Source organism: Peromyscus maniculatus, chromosome 9 (assembly GCF_049852395.1).
Source record: "Peromyscus maniculatus bairdii isolate BWxNUB_F1_BW_parent chromosome 9, HU_Pman_BW_mat_3.1, whole genome shotgun sequence".
Taxonomy (NCBI): Eukaryota; Metazoa; Chordata; class Mammalia; order Rodentia; family Cricetidae; genus Peromyscus; species Peromyscus maniculatus.
The window spans coordinates 1,130,303-1,148,457 of record NC_134860.1 but is presented as its reverse complement, the minus strand read 5'-3'; the positions used below and the strand labels follow the sequence as shown (position 1 = coordinate 1,148,457).

At 46.0% G+C, this 18,155-nt stretch overlaps 1 protein-coding gene across 7 annotated transcripts in view; it reads right to left on the bottom strand.

Moving 5' to 3' along the window:
* Positions 1-520: 520 nt before the first annotated feature.
* Positions 521-18,155, bottom strand: part of Arhgef3 (Rho guanine nucleotide exchange factor 3) — a 286,150-nt gene continuing 268,515 nt past the window's right edge. For 6 of the 7 annotated variants that reach the window (XM_016000047.3, XM_076544103.1, XM_076544101.1 and 3 more), the window contains 4 exons: positions 12,100-12,357; positions 6,813-6,983; positions 4,040-4,226; positions 521-2,765 (listed from right to left, as the gene is read on the bottom strand). In XM_016000047.3, coding sequence (XP_015855533.1) covers positions 2,416-2,765; positions 4,040-4,226; positions 6,813-6,983; positions 12,100-12,357 — 966 coding nt within the window. In that variant the 3' untranslated portion in view covers positions 521-2,415. The remainder of the gene's footprint in view (positions 2,766-4,039; positions 4,227-6,812; positions 6,984-12,099; positions 12,358-18,155) is intronic. The other variant, XM_076544104.1, reaches the window with a different exon arrangement.

Sequence of the window (18,155 nt, the reverse complement as noted above, 5' to 3'; positions counted from 1 at the left end):
ACCTGTCAGTGTCAAGTTCACCAACAGTCACTTGGATTGGTAGGGAGACTCAACGCGTCTGTAACAACTGTGACTTAACACTTGGCTTTGTATAGGGCATGGATGTAAGTCGTTACTAAAGATGAATAAATGGGGTGCAAGGGGGGGCGGCAAGATGCCTAAAACGGGTAAAGGTGCTTGCTGCCCAGCCTGATGACTAGTGGGGAGGACTAAGTATTTCAAGTTGTCCTCAGACCTCCACTCAGGTGTGGTAGCACCTGCGCACGTGTGTGTATGCAGAAATACACACACACTACACACAGATGAATAAACGACCATGTGAACGAACGCCTGGGAAAACAGGCTTCAGAAGTGTCTGCTCTGCAACAGCTTCAGTCGACCCACCACACGCTTTACTTCAGCCCGTGCTCTACGGTAAGGTTGCGCTGGAAACCACGAGCCAAATTTCAGAAAGAAACCCCTGGCCTCCAAGAGGACAGCCCGAGATTGATGGTGGTTTAGCATATACCATAGAAGAAGATCTTTTTAATGCCATTTATTTGAAATGCTTCCAGAAAGTTTAAGGCCATTATACAAAAAGTATTCACTTTTGCCAAAACATTTCCACTCTCTTCTCATAAGCTGACCCTGATGGAGACCTTTTCTCAACTTACTGGCCCGAGCGGCCAGCGGCTCTATAGAGAACACCTCAGGTTTTTCCTCCACCATCCAGGGTCCCTGTCTCAGCTTTCTCTTTGTCTGCAGCAGGTTCATTTGCTAAAATCAGCAACTGGAGAAACAAAGTGGTTTTAAATAAACTTGCAATAAAAAAAATTCACCACGGTTAAAAATCTATAAATACAGAAATATGCTTTACAGAGTAGAACTGATCATAACATTTGTTTTGAAAAATAGTAAAGTAATCTACCTTGTTTTTCTTTTGGTAACTCTCATCACACAGCTTCTTTCCATGCACATGGCACATGTATATGATAAAGGGTTAATTTTGTATTTTGCTGCTTTTCTGTAAACTTGATAGATGTAGAAATTAACAAAAAGAAACTTTTTGGCAATAATTTAGAATCACTGCTACTAGTGCTGGTGTGGGTATAATTTTGTACAAGTCCCCTAAGTATTTACACTTGCAGGGAGCTGTCTCATGTATTTTGTGAACCCGCCCCCCCCCCCCCCCGCCCCCCCCAGGTCTCTTTACCACCCTTGCTCTGTAAATCAAGGCTGGAACACAGCACTTTCCAGTTTGGCTAGCTAACTGATCCTAGTTAATCAGAGCTAATGAAATTGGTCACCATTCTGATTGCAGCTCAAGAACCAGAGAGGCAGCCTCAGGGCCCAGAAGCAGAGCAGGAAACCCCAAGGCCCTCTCGACTAACTCTCGACTACCGACAGCTGCAGTGGCTCCGCAGGAGGCTCCGGTGATGGGGACACATTTCCCACTCCCAAGTCCTTCTCTCAAGCTTGTAACCAGTCACCATCTCGGTGTCACACACGCTCTGAAACGGGAGTGGCGGGGCAGACAGGGCCTCCAGATCCCGGCAGATCTTCCCTGGCCCTGGGACTCTCTCCTGGCATTGGAGGCTGGAAATGGCTCTTCGGGGCAAGTCACTAGCCGTGACAAACAGCTCCCACAGCCACCCCCATTTCAGCTGCAGATTCAGAACTGGCAGGTTCTTTTAGCTTTTTGGTTTTGTTTTCACTACGGAACTCAGTTTGACCTAGAACTTGGTGTATAGCCAAGGCTGGGCTTGAACTCCAGATCTTCCTGCCTCTGCTCTCAAGTGCTGGGGTCGTAGGCCTGGGCCACCAGGCCTGTCCAGCAGCTGCTTCCGCCTTGCCTCTTTCTGTCTCACGTCTTCATAGATTATCACATTCAACTCGCACTGGGTGGAACCACAAGGTTCAAACAAAGCTTCCTCCTTTGCAAAGCCAAACCTCAGAAACCCCCAGAGATGTTTTCATGTTTTCTGGCTGAACAACACGGAACCCGAGTTCACTGCAAGGGTTGGACTTTGCTGGCTTCACTGCCCGGCAAGGCTCTCTCTGTCCGGGTCTTCGGCTACTGTGCTGAAGAGCCACAGGAACCCCAGAGAAGCACGGCACAGACGACCTGTCACTGCGGTCCGTGCAGACAGTAGTTTAGAGGTCCTTTCTGTTTTGGGAAAACCCAGTAGGACAACTCAGAGTAACTCGTCCAATCCCTCTCCACTCATCCAGAGGCATGAGATGGAGCAGCGTGGGAAGGGCGGCCGCCGATTCCGGCTGACACAGAGGGGGTGGCAGTTACAGTACTAGGGACAAGTGCAGACACAAGGGACACATGTGCATGGGCACAGAAGCAGTACACGGTGCCTCTCCGAACTGTTCATGTGTGGAATGCGAATACTGTACAGGTAAGACCTGGGCACAGCCCCCCCTCCGTCAGACGCTTTCCTCCGCCCCGCTGTTTACACAGGAGACCGCTGTCTGCTCCATCCGCTCACACTCAAGGCTGACCTCGCTCGTGTCCATACTGCAGTCCGACTCACTGTCCGACTGGTCCATCTGCTCAAGTTTTGTCTCTCCCTGTGGTTCCCCGATCTCGGAGCCAGGCCCCAGGAACCGTCCCTCAGAGTCAAGCAGCCCGGCCTGCCCGGCCGCAGACAGAACTGCCTCTTTGGCTTGGCGGATGCAGTTGAGCCATTGCTGTTTGTTGAAGGTGTCATTGGCTTGTAGTGAGTGGGTCTGACTTTGGGATCCATGCTTGAAACTGACTCGGAAGAAGTTCTTAACTAGAAATGAAGAACACATGAAAAGAGAGTCAATGGGTAGGAGGTATTTGCCAAGGCTAACAATACCACACATGGTGGCACCAAGCCCCGGGGCCCATGCCAGGCACTGCTGATTACAAAACATCTCCCTCTGATGCAAGCTCAGTCAGTTCTACCCTGATGCCACTCCCATTGACTAGAGTGACACCGGCCTACCTCAGTTTTTCTGTAGGGATTGGTTACTACACCTGCCTATTAGAAGCTCTTGGAGAGGACACCGGAGGGGTTGGGGAGAGGAAACTGAAGGGGAGAAGAGATGCAATTATATTTTAATTTAAAAAAAGACCCTATCTTGGAAAAACAAAAAGAGAAATAAGCCTGTCAATTTCTGTCTAATCCATTATTATTATTATTATTATTAATTTTATTATTATTTGGAGACAGGGTCTCACTATGTAGTTCTGGCTGGTCTTGAACTCACTATGTAGACCAATCTAGCCTCAAACTCACAGAGATCCACCTGCTTCTGCCTTTCAGGTGCTAGGATGAAGATCCGAGGCATGCACTACTATCCCAGATTGGTTTTTAGCTTTCTAATCAGCATTAGGAATATTTGACTATCATATACTGTACACTCCATAGGAACAAAAACTGTCATGTCTTAGTTTATCATTAGCACCTAAAACAGTGCTCACTATACAGTGATGCTGACAGAGACTGCTATCATGGCTTCTCATGGTCATTTCCTTTATTTAGTTAAATCTCGTGTTAGAGGTGCCCATTGAGTAGCAGGTGAACACACATTCCCCAGCTCGTCATTCATTTTGCTTTTATTTTCTTCCGAGGTAGGCTTTCACTATGTAGCCCAGGTTGGCCTCCAACTCACAGTCCCATGCTGGGCCATGGCAGCTGGGCTCTAGTTGATTCTTCTTAAGCCTCCTAAGCAACTACACCAGAATAACTACACAACTTTACACTGTGCAACTAGTACCCACGCAGAGACTGTACGGTATTAAGCGCACTTCCCCATAGGAGACGGAGCCCGGCAGCAAAAGGTGCACCAGCTGCAGCTGCACATGGACGGGCTCATGTACTGTGTGCTACTTGATGCTCAGCGCAATCACAAAAGGGAAGTAGACAAATGGGAAACTGAGGCTCACAGAGGCTGCACTTGATTGCACACCAAGAGTCAGCATTGGGACAGTTTAGCTTCAAGCCTGGGGCTGTACTCTCTTCCCCAGCCAGCCACTCCTCCCACAGTCCTCTGATCACCACAGCCGGCCATCCACACATACTTCTCTCGTTGTTGCTGAAGGCTCCACGCAGGGAGCCACCCAGCCGCACTTCCCCGTCCTGCAGGTCTTCCAGCATGAGGTCCTTCACAGGCATGGGCTGCCGGTACAACTGGTACCAGAGCTGCTCATTGTGAGTGACAGCGCGAGTGATCACCAGCACCTCTTGGAACAGGAAAACATGTAGTTTCTAGAAGACAAGAGCCCACATGATTGTCCTGAGCAACAACACAGCAGGGGATGGATCTGTGGGCCTCTGTAGCAAGAGGTCTCTAGGTACCAGGTTCATAATGGATTATGAGTTCATGCTCAAATCTGTTTCTAGGAAAATAGAAGTGGGCAGATTTCATTTCCAGATACAGAGATCCACTACCTCAATACAGGTTCCTCTTTCAGGACCCACTGGAGCAAGCCTCTCTACAGATAACTGTAACCAGAACCCTCCTTATAATACAGTTTACAACCTGTTTGTACACCTACAGCCTCCAGCTTGACTAAGGGAAAAACAAGGGAATAGAATGAATAGGACAGTGAATAGGAATTAATGATTTCCTGGCTTCGATACAATTCTAAGAGATCAAGTTAATAATAGTCTACAAAGGATGAGACTGTATATCAAATCCTAAGAATAACTCTGACTTCCCAAACACATAAACACATGTGTTTCTTCAACCACTGGGCTGATCATCAACTTTAACCAGCAACTCTGGCTGGGACCCTGCCTGTCAGAGAGGGACCTGGGCACACTGCTGGAGTCAGGGAAAGATGACCGGCACTTTCTTCTCAGTAAGTTCATCGGCACCTGGGTTGGACAGCCTGTGCTTACAGGGTGGATGGCTGATACATGTTATGGGCAAAAAGAAAATCTCAAAAGACAAAGGCATGTCTTAAACCACATCATCAAAGCAAGCTGCCTATGCGGAGCTGGGCAGAAAGATCTTAAAAAACGAAGGCATGCCTCAAAAATCACACAATGAGAGCAAGCTTCCTGCGTGGCACTGGCGCATGTCTGTGGTGGTCAGCTCTGAGTACCAGACCGTCTCACAGTTTGGGAATGTTCAGGAGTTAATGATGCAGCACTGATGCTAGACTCTGGCTTTCTGGTGGAAACGTGGGGGTGCCAATCTAGGCCTCTTAAAAGAGGCCACCAGCAGGGGAAGGGTAGAAACTCAAGGTTAGGATCTTGATTTGAGAAAGGGAAGCACATTCTACATTATCAGTGATTTACTATCTGAGAGAAAAGCGATCCGTAGGTCTCTACCGCACACATTCCACTCACTGCAGAGGCAAAGAACTCTACCAGACCCTGGGTGGAGGGAATGTTTGTCTTAAAAGATGAACTGGGCACACAGCTGTAATCCTACCAGTTGGGAAGTGGAGGTGAGGTACTGTAAATTCAAGGCTAGTCTGGGCCACAAGGTGAGTTTTAGTTTAATCTGGGCCACCTGGGGTTGAAGACTCCGTTTCAAAACAGACAAAATGAACAATAACATTTTTAAAAATCATAAAACAAAGATCATAAAACAGCAAAGCACAAAATCAACAAGTTAAAGGCCCCTCCATGTCTCCTCCCCAGGTTCCCCCCAGGAGGTAGTGGTGGTAGAAATGTGTTAAAAATACCCCTTTAGTGGAAGGGGAGAGAAGGGGTGGCCGGTGTATTAGGAACTTTTGTTTCTATTCCAGTCAATCTTCTAGTGAGGCAGCAAGTTTGAACCGGGATAGTCTGGGCAATGTTTTAAAAATACCCGTCGCTTCGAAGTCTCTACAGAGAATCAGCTCCTTTTGTCCCCCACTCTTGCACCATTTTTTCCTGACACAGGACTTTGCTCATAATAATGTTCACACCTCTGGCAAGAGCCAAACCCAACAAACCTCCCACTCCGACTGCCGTGTTTACTCTCAGAGCACCTCTTCCTGCCAGAGGTCCCTCCAATCCGAGAGGCCTCGGCCCTGCTGCTGTACGAGAGGAGAACAGGGCTACCTTCTGGGGAGCAGTGCTTCTTCCTGTTTCTCAAGACTTCCTAGAAAGAACTTTCAAGGAACTGAGTGTTCCATCATACATGACGGAGTCCTCCATGACGGAGTGCTTCCTGGAAATCACTTTCTGGCAGTCAGTGACTCTCTCACACACATAAGGTCCATGTACAGTAGCTTTAGTGGGTATCGGTGGTGCCATTACAAATGGTACGGCTGAATCCACAGGAATCCTCATAAAAAGCTATGTAACATACTCTCTGACAGCGAGGGGTAATTCCAGACTTGCTCACGTGAGCTGAAAGGGTGTCTCTTAAATTATTAAGTTTAATCAACTTCTTCTAAGTTAAATCCTTTTGTGTGTGTGTGTGTGTGTGTGCGTGTGTGTGTAGATCAGGCTGGCCTCATACTCTCTGCAGCCCTGACGGACCTTGAACTTTAAAATGTTCCTGCTTCAGCTTCCCAAGTGGCTAGGATTATGATCTGTGCCATTAGGTCTGGCTCACTATTTTCTGAAGTCCAAGGAGGACATATAGCATATACCCCAGCTGCTAGGGAGGCTGAGGCAGGAGAATGGCTTGACTCATCCTAGTCTGAAACTAGTCGGGGCAACTAATGGAGACTCTGTTTCAAAATCTAAAAAGAGTAAAGACAAGATGAGGAATGCAGTCAGTGGTAGGGTGCTTGCCTAGTGGCAGGAACCAGGTTAAATCCCTAGCATCACCGAAAAATTAGAAAAGCCAGGGTGGAGGGTGGGGGTGGGGTTAGGAGAAGTACCAGGGTAAGGCGAGGAACTACTTACCACACCACGGTTATTTTTCAGTTCGCCATGACAGCACAGGACCCTTGAGTTGTCAATCAGGGAATCTTTCTGGCCTTCTTCCAAGTAAAGGAGCCGCTCTTTATAATAACGGCATTCCGATTCCCCAGTCTTGGTGTTAATTTCTGCCACAATGCCCTGAATGATGTTTATCTATGGAAACAAAGAAGAATTGTAAAAATGGGGGAAGTAAGCCAACCACCCACAACCACAGGCTCAGAGCCAGCCTGGAGGTACCCAGACACTACTGCATCTAATGTTGAGAGCTGAGATCTATGTGGCCACTGTGGGAAAGGGGGGGGGGGAATAAAGTTGTTTTTGTTTTGTTTTTGTTTTTGGCAGAGTCTCACACTAAGAAGCTCTGGCTCCTGGAACTCACCATGTAGTTCAGGCTGGCCTCACACTCACAGAGATCCATCTGCTTACTGTGCACCACAGTTCCCAGCTAAGTTTAATATACTCTTTACCAGATTTTTTTTAATATAATTTATGCATATATATATTTCTATCCTATACTTACTATGCTGGCTAGTGTTATGTCAACTTGACACAATCTAGATTCATATGGGAAGAGGGAACCTTAATGGAGAAATGCCCTTGCCAGATTGGCTTGTGGGCAAGCCTATGGGACATTTTCTTGATTAATGATTGATGTGAGAGGGCCTAGCCCACTGTGGGTGGTGCCACCCATGGGCAGGTGGTCCGCGGCTGTGTAAGAAAGCAGGCTGAGCAAGCCATGGGGAGCAAGCCAGTAAGAGCACCTCTCCATGGCCTCAACTCCAGTCCTTGCCTCCAGGTTCTTGCCCTGGCTGCCCTCAGTTATGGACTTAGGAGCTGGAAGGTGAAACAAACTCTTTTCTTCTCAAGTTGGTTTTGGTCACGGTGTTTTATCACAGCAACAGAAACCCTAAGACATAAACAAATCTAAAAGTGATGCATAATGCTATCTGAGTGGAAAAGACACAAACTAGTCTGGTTTAAGAATTAAAGTGCTTAAGAATTTACTTTTATTGTATATCTATAATCCTAACACCAGGGGTGCTGAGGCAGGAGGACCATGAGGAGGATGTCTGAGCCCAGCCTGGGTTGCGAGGTAAGTTCCTAGGCCAGTCCATCATGAGGCCCTGTTTCAAGAAACCAATACCAAGCAAACACTCCCTACCAAATGCAAGCCAAACGGAACCAAACCACATGGAATGGAACTGACTGGATCCAAATCAAACGGGAGGCACCTGGACTTAATATTTTAACTCCTTAACCTTTCTATGTTTTGGGCAGACGGTGGAATCTGTACATCCCTTTGGAAAAGACCTCAGCAGTAACAGCCATGGCTTCTTACTGGTGAGCCTCTTACTAGTTGCACCTGGACAGGGGAGCTAATCAACACTTGAGCCAATTTTTAGAGATTCCTATAAGTGCCCAGGACACCCAGAAAGTCCTCATCACAGATATAATGGGCTCACTTCCTAATTTAACTCAGGAACTCAACAGCCAGTGTGTCACGTGAAGAGTTACCGACTCAAATCCTACAGTGGCTCTGGGAGCAGTTCTGACTACTTTCACACACAGCTGCTCTCTCTGGTTTGTGGGAAAAAATACCCACAGGCAAAACAACCAGCATCATTCCGCACTCTGAATCTGCTTTAACCCACAAAACAGAAGGTTTTGTATTTGTATCTACCCAGGACTGCCAGGCTCTGGCTTTTTGTGTTTTGTTTTGTTTTACACCAGGTCTTGAGGGAGATTTATTCTGCATGAGTGCAGAGAGTCCTCGTTACATAAAGTAGACAGCCAGTAACGAACAGTCACGGCAGTTGTGTGTTTAAAACATGCAACGGTTCAAACTGAAGGCAGAAAAAGACTGAGAACTACAACTGTCAGGAGCCAACAGAGCCTGGAATTCGCCCTGTCCGTCCAGTCACTGTGACGATGCCACCCACTCATCAGCTCCTGACATGAACCCAGGACAGCAGTGCTCAATGAAGCTGCATCAATAGCAAGGCTGCTTTATGGGGGATGTTGGCAGGAACTTTCTCTGGCTGCCATCATCTTAGGGTTTTCGTTTGTTTGTTTGTTTTGTTTTGTTTTGTTTTTCAAGACAGGGTTTCTTTGTGTTAATGGTCCTAGCTGTCCTGGAACTCTCTTTGCAGACTAGGCTGGCCTCAAACTTACAGAAATCCTATAGCCTCTGTCTCCGGAGTGCTGGGATTAAAGGCATGTGCTCCCATTGCCCGACACAATCCTTAGATCTTAAATTGTTAAATATCTGGATAGTCAAAGGTCTATTTTAAGGAATTCCCTTTGGTAGTGTATATCTCTAATCCCACCCAGTACTTGGGAGGCAAAGGCAGGAGGAGAGTCAGAAGTTCAAAGCCAGACTCTGTCACATGAGACCTTGTCTCAGTTAATCAATAAAATAAAATAAGGAAGCTGAGCAGAGGTGGCACACACCTTTAATCCCAGCACTCAGGAGGCAGAGGCAGGCAGATCTCTGAGTTCCAGGACAGCCAGGGCCGCAACACAGAGAAACCCTGTCTTGAAAAACCAAAAATAAAATAATTTAAAAAAATAAATAAAATAAGGAAGTTCTACCACCTTCTCAAAACACCATTAAGAAATCCTAGTAATGATGAAGTAGTTTATACCTGTACTGAAAGCCAGCCCTATCTTTAGGTCTAGTCACAGGGGTGAACGGAATCAATTCCCTTGGTGTAGAAGAGATTTACTCAATAGTCTGTTTTTTTCCTTTGCATGGATAGGGAATTTATTCAGGATGTGTGGCCATGATAATTGTGGTACTATGGATTTTTGTGTTTATCAAACACATCCATAATGTGCCCAACAGTACAGGGATAAAGAGATTCAATCCGGGGTCTGCTACATGGGTTGTGAAAAGGAGAGGGGAAATACACACTCAACTGAGTACATGGACATGTAGAAGCTTTGCAGACATTTCCAAATGTGAGCTTAACATGCTTCATGCCCAGACCTGCCCTGATCATCAGGTTCAGGCACAACTTTTGAAGGCTTTACACTTCATGCACAAGGAAATGGGTAACTAGCCTATCCCCTCGTGTCGCACACAATTATTCTTTGCTATTTGTTTTTAAACTCAAACCAGCTCACTTAAAAAAGAGGGCAGCATGCTTTAATGCTGTGTTTTAAAAAGGAGAAATCTGTACAGTAAAAACTGAACATAGGCTCACATGATTCACACAAGTAGTTATCGAAAGTGGCTGGGGCTCCCCGCTGTCTGTATGCCTGCAGACAGCTAGCCTATGCTCTTCCCAGCAATAAAGACAGACATGACCAAGTGACAGGGACCTCATCCCCAGTGCCTGTGATTCCGCTCTGTGCTGGGAACGGGCCTGTCAGACACTGCATGCCTCATGAATCAGGAGTCTGTCTTCTCTCTTCCTCATCTCTATGCGGAGGCTCCTGGGCCAGCTTCGTAACAGTGAGGTCTCACCACAAAGCTTGTCTGTAACAAGACAGCTCTCTGCAATTCCCAAGGCAAGAGGGGCTCAAAGACAGGACTAGCTCTCCACTTCATTGAACAGGACTGACTGGAAAGCAGCAGATACAGGATTTGGAGCTACCTCACAGGTTATGAGTGTTAAGTGAGACACAGCAGTCTGGAAGGCGATTATATAAAGTCCACTTACTGAGTATTTGTGACTATACTATTGTTACTACTGACAATAATTAAGCTCTTCTCCGGGAGATGGTTGGCTTATTCAGCAGGTTCAGGCTTCTGATTCCCAAATTAACTACATAAATGTTCCTATTACTGTGCCTGTTCAGAAACGAGTCTTCTGAGTTGGTCTTTCAGGTCCTCATCACTCTACCACCACCTTTTCTTTTCTTTTAAAAAAATTGTGTGTGTGTGTGTGTGTGTGTGTGTGTGTGTGTGTGTGTGTGTAGGCATGTGTATGCCCTGTTACCCAAGTGGAGGTTAGACAACATTCAGGAGTTGGGTCTCTTCTTCCAAAGCATGTTCTGGGGATCAATTTTAGGTCACCAGGCTCATATGGCCATCTTATTAGCCTTCTTTTTGATGTTGTTTTTTTGTTTTGTTTTGTTTTGAGACAGGGTTTAGGTCTGCTTCAGACTGGGGTTCAAATCAACTCAAGAGTTTTCCATGTCATGTAATTAAGTAGAGTTTTCTAAATAGTTAGGACTCAGGGTTTATCACTATTCCTGAACACATGGCTGTTGAACAGAAATCCAAGATGGTCTAGATGAAGGGAATGGGGAGGCAGGGGAAAGGAAGTCCAGGCTCAAAGTTGTGAAAAACCAGATTGGGGGTGGTGGTGATAAGTCTGGTACAGTGATATATACCTGTAAACCCACAAAGCTGGGTTACAGAATACCCTCAAACTTGGGATCCTCCTGCTCCTCTAGTACATAAAGTACAGACACTCATCCTGCCCATGCTCAGTAAACATTTGCTGATGAGGGTGCAGTGGTAACTAGAAGGTTGATCAGGCACCCTACTGTACTGGGTACAGACAGGAGCTAGATCTTTCTTTCTTTTGTTTTGTTTGTTTGTTTTTTTTTCAAGACAGGGTTTCTCTGTGTAGCTTTGGAGCCTGTCCTGGAACTCACTCTGTAGCTCAGGCTGGCCTCGAACTCACAGAGATCTGCCTGGCTCTGCCTCCCGAGTGCTGGGATTAAATGCGTGCGCCACCATGGCCCAGGAGCTAGATCTTAAACAGATGTCTTTTCACAAATAAGCTTTGGGCTAGCCAGAAGCCAATTCCCATTTTCTCACTAAATAAAACTTGTTAATTTAAAATCCCCACAAGGATCTTAGTTCTCACATTCTGCAATTCTACTACCAGATTAGAGTGGTATAAAAGCCATTAAGAGCAGTGTAAAAACTGAGCTGGGTGTGGTAGCACATACCTATAATCCTAGCTAGCATTTGGGAGGCTAAGACTGACCACCAGTTTGAAGTGAGCCTAGGCCTGTGTTAAACAAACGCACATGCACACATACACACAATCGATAACAGAAGTTTTAGAACCAAATGGATCGTACTTAAGCTCCTTTCTGTCAACATGTTGTTTTATGGGTAAGGAACTGGAAACAAGTAAGGAAAAGTAACTCCCCCGCCCCCCCCCCCACACACACACATCAAAGTCCGATGGTAGTTCCAGGCCTGGAACCCAAGATTGCTGGGCCCCATGCATACACTACCTACTGACCCAACCCTAGCCATTATGGAGAGTGACACAGGAAGAGAAAAAGAAACAGGCAAACTCACAGCTTCTTCCAAGTGCTGTTGATCTGGATTGTCATTTGGCGTGTGCCTCAGGATTTCTCGAAGGAGCAGAGGGTACTTCACTAGGCGGCTCCTGGGAATATCAAGGAAATTCCAGAGATCTAGTTTCCGGCTGAAGGGGGATTCTAAGCAGCGCTGAAGGAAATCCTGGACTCTGTGGTCTTGCTTTTTGTGGTCCAGGAGGGCTTTGGCAGCGACCTGATTGCTGCAGTAGCTGTCATAGGAGCTGAGACATGGCAGCTGAGGAGGAGACACAAAGGGAAGTTTGGGTGTCAGCGTCACTGCCATGACAGTCCAGGCTGGCATCACTTGGGAATGAACAAACACCACATCAGTCTCCAGACCCGGCCGGCCCTCCTTCCTTTATCTGCAAGGGTGGTAGAAACTAACCAGTGCCGTCTTCAGAATGATAGACAAGACACAACAACGTCACTTTCTTAGTTGTACAATCACTCTTTAAAGATCCCTATCAAAACTCAGTAGCTTTGTCTAGTGACTTAAGCTAGAAAAAAACAATCGGTATTGCAGATGCCTATAGAACAGGGTTTTGTTGTTTGTTGGTAAACCCAAGGCCTCATGCATGGCTTGATGCTCTACCACTGAGCTACACCCCAGTCTCAGAATCTTCCTGACCCTTCCAAGCCACTCATTAAGACAGAAACTACCAATTTATTTCATTGTATGTATATTTTTTGGTGTTCATATGTGTTTGGAGGACAAGAGACAAGCTTGGCTATCATTCCTCAGGTGCCAAGAACATTGTTTTTAAGTTGTGTGTGTGATATATATGTCTGCGTAGATGATGTGTATATGTGGTGGGGAGGGGGGAGGGTGCCAGAGGACGGCCCTAGGTATTGGTCTTCATCTTAGACAGGTCTCTTTGTTGATGGTTGCTGGTCTGCAAGCTCCTGGGGATTCTCCTATTTCTTTATCTGCATTAGTGTTTTGCCATGGGTTTTTGGATCCCCTGGAACTGGCCTTACAGACAGTTTCAAGCTGCCATGTAGGTGCTGGGAACTGAACCCAGGTCCTCTGGAAGAGCAGTCAGTGCTTTTAACCACTGAGCCATCTCTCCAGCAGATTCTCCTATTTCTACCTCCCACCTCACTGGAGCAGCACTGGGATCACAGACACGTGACTGTGCCTGGCTTTCCACGGATTCTAGGAATTCAAACACAGATCCTCACCTTGATCTGCAAGCACTGTGCCTACTAAACATCTCCTCAGAGCCCCTTTCTTTTTCTTTTTCTTTCTTTGAGACAGGGTTTCTCTCTGTAGCCCTGACTGTCCTGGAACTCACTCTGTAGATCAGGCTGGCCTCGAACTTACAGAGATCCTGGCTCTGCCTCCCAATGCTGGGGTTAAAGGTGTGTGCTACCACCACCTGGCCTGCTTTCTTAATTTTTAAAAATTGATTTAGTTTTAAGAATCTTTTACTTTTGTGTATGTGTGAGCCTTTGTTTGTCTCTATGTGTATCACATGTGTGCTGGTACCTCTGGAGGCTAGAAGATCGTGTCAGATCCCCAGGAAAAGGAGTAGTTACATGCAGTTGTGAGCCACCCTATGGGAGTTCTGGAAACTGAACTGTGGTCCTCTAGAATGGGAGCAAGCAAGTTTAATCACCAGCCACATCTCCAGCCTAGCTCCTTTAATCTTTTGAAGCAGGATCTATTTTTAGGATTATTTAAAGAGACTTATCTAGAAGACTCAGTGGCATACACAGAAACCAAGGGTCAAACTCACAAGCTAGGCTTTTGTGTTGCTCAGTACAGGCATTTCAACATTTGTTTAAGACGACATGATAACAAGCTGCCCCAATTATTAGGGACCAATAGTACGACTAGGGAAAACAATAAGTTGTAGGAATTATTTATTAAAATCTTCTAAATGAGCTCTGGCAGGCCAGGAAAGGTTTTCTGGCACTATCTTCCCGATCACATCACACTATCATGCAAGAATAGTTTCAGCTTTAAGACTGGAACGTGTGAAGCCCACTGCCTTCATTCCGTGACATGCCCATCGGTCACATTGTGTGAACAACCACATCAGAGACTCCAGCAAAGAGCTTCTCATGCCACTCTGCTACCCCCCACCTCCAGGAGCGCCTTAGGCTGACATGCCAGGGCACAGCCATCCTCGGCAGTAACATGCAGCCAATGGCCCAGCTGCATGGCTCTCTTCTGGAAACCAATGAAGAGACTGTGTTCACCAAGACATCCCCTCTGTGGCGTTCAATGTGGCACAGTGACAAAGGCCTCTTTTGTTTCTGCACGCTCAGGATTTTGCATGGCACCCACTCAACAACAAAGTCTGTACTCTGGGTGAGCAAACAAACGAAAGGTTGGTGGATTGCGAGACTAGAGAAGAGTTGATGGTTTGGGAGCAATGCTCACAAAGAAAATGGCAGGGTCAAAACCAAACCAAACCAAACCAAAACTCTGGGGGTGGGGTGGGGGGTGTGGCTCACACCTATGATCCTAGCACCAAAGAATCGGAGGCGGGAACTGATAAAAGTTCAAGAGCAATCTGAGCAAGCTCAAGACCAGCCTGGACTACACAGTGTGATCCTGTCTCAAAAGTCAAACAAAAAAGTGTTCAGAAATGGCACCTACTGCTAAGCCCGAGGGCCTGAGCTTGATCTCCAGGACCTAGAAGGAACCAGCTCTCATGAGTTAACCTCTGATTTCCACACACAAGAGAACAGGCTCCTACAAGTTGTCCTCTGGGCACACATAGGACCCTACACATACATAGACACATAAATAAATACATGGAAAAGCAGCAACAGCAAAACCCGAAGGAACAGATCAACAAAAACACGAGAGGTAGCATCTGAAGTTTTTAAATGTCCTGCCACTACTTTTTCGCTTCTTAGTGAAATTATTTCCTCATCACAGAGTAGAAAAAGTTGCCAGAAAAGTAATATTTAAGATTCATTCCTGAGTTTAATGCTTCTTGGAAATGTCTTCCTTCCTTCACTTTAACATACACACACAAAACAAAACAAAACAAAACAAAACAAAACAAAACAAAACAAAACTGCTCAACCATATACTTTGAAGTACTGATAACGGGTATTACCCCCCCCCCCAGATGGGATGCTTGCGATTTAGATTTTCAGAATGAGTTCAAAAGGACCTCAGACTCTCTTAATTTCATTTCCACTCCCTCGCCTTTTCAAAGACCTGGAAATGACCCATGCTTGCATTAAGTAGAAGCAAATCAGCAGTAACAATCAGATATGAACTACCAAGGAGCTCTGGCCACACTGTCCAATGGGCCATTACTTTCTCTGATCCTGCCACCTGCTACCATGGCAACAGCTAAGCTCTGTTCTTTTGTTCACACCTGACAGGGTGCTCATTTCCTGTGCATGACTCAAAATGCATAAATCTGATTTGCAAATATATTTTCACACTCTTTAAAAATGAGGTAGCGGCTTGGTGGTTAAAAACAAAACAAAAACAAAAACAACCCCCCCCCCCAAAAAAAAAACAAAAAACCAGAATCTGGAAATGCAGCATCAGGTTCAAAGACAAACTCAGACAGCTGTTTGTGACTCTACCTCAGTTTCTCCACTCATAAATCTGTGTAAGAAAGGTCTTTCCCCCCCCTTAAGGAGACAAGGCAGAGAAAACACACAGCACAGAGCTTACTCTCTGTTAAGAAGTGGTAAGCAGCTGGGTGGCGGTGGCGCACGCCTTTAATCCCAGCAGAGCCAGGCGGATCTCTGAGTTTGAGGCCAGCCTGGGCTACAGAGCTAGTTTCCAGGAAAGGCACCAAAACTACACAGAGAAACCCTGTCTCGAAAAACAAAAACAAACAAACAAACAAACAAAGAGAGAAGTGGTGGTCACTCCCCACTGTGACTATCTGCTGTTTGTCTGTTGTGCCATTATTGTTTAAGATACCGTCTCACTGGAGCTCAGAGTGAACAGGTGTGCCATGGCCGGAAGATGCCATTTGGCTGCTTATTTCCCCGTCATCTGACTCTCCTTCCTCTTTTCTTCTTACCTGGTGTTCTCTCCCCTAGCCTTGCGTACCCTACAGCCCAGCCTGATCTTGAACTCACTATAAAAACAGATGGCTTTAAACTCTTGATCACTTCCCAAGTTCCCCTTTATCAATTCTCTTTTTAAAAAATGTATTATTGTAATTATGCATGTGTGCATGTGCAGGGTGGGATATGTGCACGTGACTGCTGGTGCCCCTGGAGGCCAGAATCATCTCAGCAGCTCTGCGGCCCCCTAAATTCTTGATAGTCTGTTTAAAGAAACACTGAGTCATCTAACACTTAGTGGGAGGAGTTGATCAGGACAGGTTTTAGACTACAGCTGAGCAAGTAGCTCTCGGCAGCTCTGGCTGTCTGTACAAGATCTGCCTAAGACTGGGCCCCTCCGCATTTCTTCACGGATGGGGGAGGGTCCACGAGGCTCCGCTCCTTCCTGAGGGCCTATTGGCAGTTCGTGGTTGGGGTTGGGGGAGTCACGTTCTTCAGTGGTATAGCCATTGGTAAACTGCCCAGGCTCTTGAGAATAACCTCTCATCCAGGCTTATGCGAGCATCTCTGACTTGTTGGAAAGCAGAAGGGCTTCAGTGGGAGAGGGGGTGGATAAGAGTGGGGGACACGGGGTAAAAACCACTAAAATTCATTATATGTATGGAACTGTCAAATAAAAGATGAAAAATTTAAAAGGCCCACATGTATGTGTATCATATGTGCATATGTATACATACGTATAAGTATATATGGGAAGCACTTTTTTCTTTTTTTAACATATAATTTTTTATAAACTCCCCCCTAACATAAAAAATGTCAGAATAAACCTGGATTCTTACTTCCATGTGCCCTTTCTCTCCCTTTGGAATTAAAAATTAACTAGGACCTAAATTAAACAGGAGTACTTTCTGCCTTGGAGAACTTATAAATTATTTTATTACTGAGACCAGTCACTTGGGACATTGTTTCTTTGAGACAGGGAAGGCTGGCTCAAACAGGATGACCCACTAGGAAGGGGACTCCCGCCCTCTGTAACCAGGGCAGCTCCCCAAAGATGCCCTCTGTTTAAAGCCTTCAAAGTATAAGTTCATGGATTCATTCTAAGGTCAAAGGCCCCGGCTGATGCTGTCCTGGGGGGCAGCTTACTCGTTCAAAAGGGTTTTTTTTTTCCTTGCGGGAAAATAAATCAATTTTCCATGGATTGAATGGGCTCTGACTTTTCTCATTCAGTGTCTAGTGAGATATTTATTTTGCTCTGTTAAACAGAGTAGAACTCCAACAGATTCACCCCTTGGTGTACAGTCCTTACTCATGCCAACACACCTGCGGTTAAAAGAGGAAAAACACTTAACCGCTTTTTAAGGACCATGTCTCATGAAATCTGGCAACAACGGGCTGCTTGTTTCCTCTCAGGCTGCTCTTGGAGCTTTAAGTCCCCACTAGATGCCCGGAGGGTCCAGACAGCAACCGACTGGCGTGACCACACTTCCTCTGGGCATGTACGGAGCACGACTGTTAAAGCCTTCGCCAGATCAAGCTAACCTCATAACACAAGTAACAAAAGAGAATTTCAGGGGAGAAAAAAAGTGGATAAGGCAAAATCCTCAAGCTTGAGTCTGAAACAATGTCATAATCTGCACGCAATGCTTAAAGGAACTGTGTCGTCCTAAATTAGTATGTCTTAAAATGTAGAGCGGGAACTCTGCTAACTCTGAGGTGTTCTTGCTCCCCGATTAGGGAGTCCACAGACTGAGGAAATTTAAAAAAACACTGATGCAGACCTTCTCATTAGACCACCTCTGACTCTAGTGGACCCACACTCTTTCCATAGGAATGTCTTTGTGGGTTGAAGAAGTTTAAAACAATATCATGACTTACAATACGAAGTCAAAAGTTGGAGATGAATGGTCTCTCCTGAAATATTGAAGCACCTTGTCTAAATTATTCAGCTTAGAACATTACTTGTCTCTCAAATGTTCTTGAGATATTTCAGCCTCGGGACTAAAATTGACTTCTGAACTAGAGCCAAGTCCTGGG